The 2,850-nt window shown below is 41.1% G+C and overlaps 1 protein-coding gene across 1 annotated transcript in view; it reads left to right on the top strand.

Moving 5' to 3' along the window:
* Nucleotides 1–2,850, top strand: part of LOC118329454 (serine protease HTRA1A-like) — a gene marked incomplete in the record, with an annotated part of 27,675 nt that overhangs the window by 10,830 nt on the left and 13,995 nt on the right. The window contains 1 exon segment of the mRNA XM_035663645.1: nt 735–939. Within this exon segment, the coding sequence (XP_035519538.1) occupies nt 735–939 (205 nt within the window).

The raw sequence follows: 2,850 nt of genomic DNA, 5'->3' as shown, positions 1-2,850 counted from the left end.
CATTTACCCCATTATACCCCCTCCCGTGTGTGTGTGTGTGTGTTTGTGTGTGTGTGTGTGTATGTGTGTGTGGGACAGACATGCTAGAATTTACAGCCCACCTGTATACTTAACCAGACCACACCAGTTGGTAAAGCACCTTACTCTCCACTTCAGACTTTCAACGCCTTTTCTTTTCATAGTCTCACCAGCTTTTATGCTCTTTTATGTCTGCTTCTCATCCTTCTTTGACACCTCAATTCTTCGTCTGTGTCATCTTTGTACTGTGGCTTGTAAAGTGGTTCTTTGAATGTGTGCAGCTCTCTCAAGTTCCACGTTTCTGTCCCTCTTCCATCTTTCCCTCACTCAGATCTGTCTTGTCTTTTCACTGTTGTTGCTTCAGGTTGCCTTGAAAGCAGTTTTTCATTGAGGTCGTGCTGTATGTTAATGCTGCAGTGTCTGTTTGTTCCCCCCTTACTGTTTTTATGTGTGCTTAATCTCTCCAGCTCACCTTTGAATACTTACCTGCCTCCTGTTTATATATTTACACATTATTATATTCACAAAAATGTGTTCAGACACTTGCACGCTTTAGATTTTGTTTGCTTTCAACTTCCGACTCTTACACTGCTGTTACATCATGCATCAGTTTGTTTTTCTCGGAGAAAAGACCTTGAATGAGAGGAGTGAATAGCAATGCTCCCACTAACTATTCCCACCTCCTCCCTCCCACCATCCTCTCCTTCCCCCCACAGGATGACCTATTCCAAGCGGGAGGTGGCGGTGGCCAGTGGTTCTGGCTTTGTTGTGTCAGAAGATGGCCAGATTGTGACCAATGCCCACGTCGTGGCCAATAAGCACCGAGTGAAAGTGGAGCTAAAGAGCGGCGGCTCCTATGATGCAAAAATCAAAGACGTGGACGAAAAATCTGACATTGCCCTCATCAAGATTGATGCACCGGTCAGTCAAATAATTAGCGCATCTAACTCCTCATAAAAACACAACTTGTCATTTTTACATTTCTGTTTGTGTACGGATTAAACAAATAAAGCAGGAACAGGCTGGCTGCTGCCCTCTGCATCCAGCCTTTATGCTAAGCTAAGTCATTGACTCCTGGCTCTAGCTCCATAGTTAGCACACAAATGTCAAACACTTTGTTTAAAACAGATATCCTTTACCTCCTTAAGATGTGATTCCCACTAAACGTTCTCTTTCTTTCATTTCTCCCTCTGTTAACTTTCAGTTTAGCTTTTTGACTGATGACCCAAAGAATTACATTTACTCATAGTTACAGCGAGTTAATACAAAACTATATGTTTGACCCTGGTTAGTTAGTTTTGAGGTTTTTCTTTCATTAAAAAGCAGCAATAGATTTTTATATATTAGTATTGAATAAATAACATTGTCAGGTCCTATAAGCTAACAACCTTTCAAATTCACTTTATAGACCACTTAATTGCCTGGCCTCCAGGATAAGAGCTGTAGATGTGGACAATGTTGGTTTCACAAATGAGCTTTTGTGCAAAGATTTACAAGTCAGTTGGAATGAGAAAATATTGCAAGTTTTCTGTGCTCCAAGCCAGTGAAAGAAGATCAAAACATTAACTCACTGTTTTCTACAATTAAACTAAAATATAAAGGCTAGGGGATTGAACTCTGGCATGAAAGTGATCTAAATCTAGGAGATAATTCAGAGTGCAAGTGAAGTAAAGGGAGAATGCAGGTGCAGCCAAATGGGTCTTTAAAAGACAGGTGGCTGGCTGTCAGTACAGATCCTGTTGGTGTTCAGATGCATCAGGCTGCAAAAACAACTGACAGATATTTCACAACTCTTCTCATGAGCAACATGCAGAGACAATCACATATTACTGTTAGGCCAGTTTAAAGCCAGTGTTAATATTTAAAGAAAAAGAGTTAAAAATCTCTCTACACTTTGCTGCACAGGATGTGTTTGCTGCATTTTCTCTCTTGTTCTCTCGACGTCCCTGTCTGTCTGTGTTTATTTCTCTGTCTACTGGACTAGAGGGATCCACATTACATGTTAATCACAGCCAACAGTTATGTGAAGGAATGTGTGGCAGAGATCCAGGGCCTATTGACTGGGAGTCATAGCAGAGCAGAGTGCATTATGGAGTTCACTCTCATGGCTGGGTGACACAGCTGAATAGATGTTCGTGGCAGCAACACAAGGTGTATTACAAAGACCTCCAATTCTGAAAAGAGGTTGAAAGATTTAGGTTTTGTTCGGTCGACAATGTGAGCAAAGAGTGTGGAAAAGAGCAGTGACAGATGCTTTGTTTTTGTTCATCCCATAATAAAAGCTGTTCCATCTGTTGATGACAGGCTGATCTTCATTTGGGGGGCTTTCCCGTGTTTGTTTGCATCACATGCTCAGTGTGCACAGCATGTGCTGTGTACAATGCAGATTCAGGAATGACTGAATATGTTCTCGTCCTGTTCGACAACAGTGTGCACTTCATCGTCGCAGAAGTCTTTACACAGTACATGCAGAAATATTTTCCAGCTTTTTGCCTTAAATGTAGTTGTAGCATTTCTCTGCATGATACCATTACTTAACTGGTTGGTAAACAACAGGTGAATGTAATAAACTAGATGAATTGTAATCAAATAAGCAGAGGCAGATGTATCCAGGGTGTCATACTGATAGAAAACACATTCAACATCATGAGTATACTTGTTTTGATAAAGAGTGAAAGTCATTGTGTGAAGTTGGAGCAGGTCATCCAGGCCATGAGTCAGTGATGAAATCCTGAAAGACCTGTGGTTACCAACAAAAGGCCACATGATTTAGATGGAACTGGTATTTCTGCTAATGAGGGGAGATTGGTATATTTGTGTGTGTGTGTGTGT

The sequence above is a fragment of the Morone saxatilis genome, unplaced genomic scaffold (assembly GCF_004916995.1).
Source record: "Morone saxatilis isolate NCDOM2014 unplaced genomic scaffold, NCSU_SB_2.0 Contig19, whole genome shotgun sequence".
Taxonomy (NCBI): domain Eukaryota; kingdom Metazoa; phylum Chordata; class Actinopteri; family Moronidae; genus Morone; species Morone saxatilis.
This window is presented reverse-complemented; position numbering and strand designations above follow the sequence as displayed.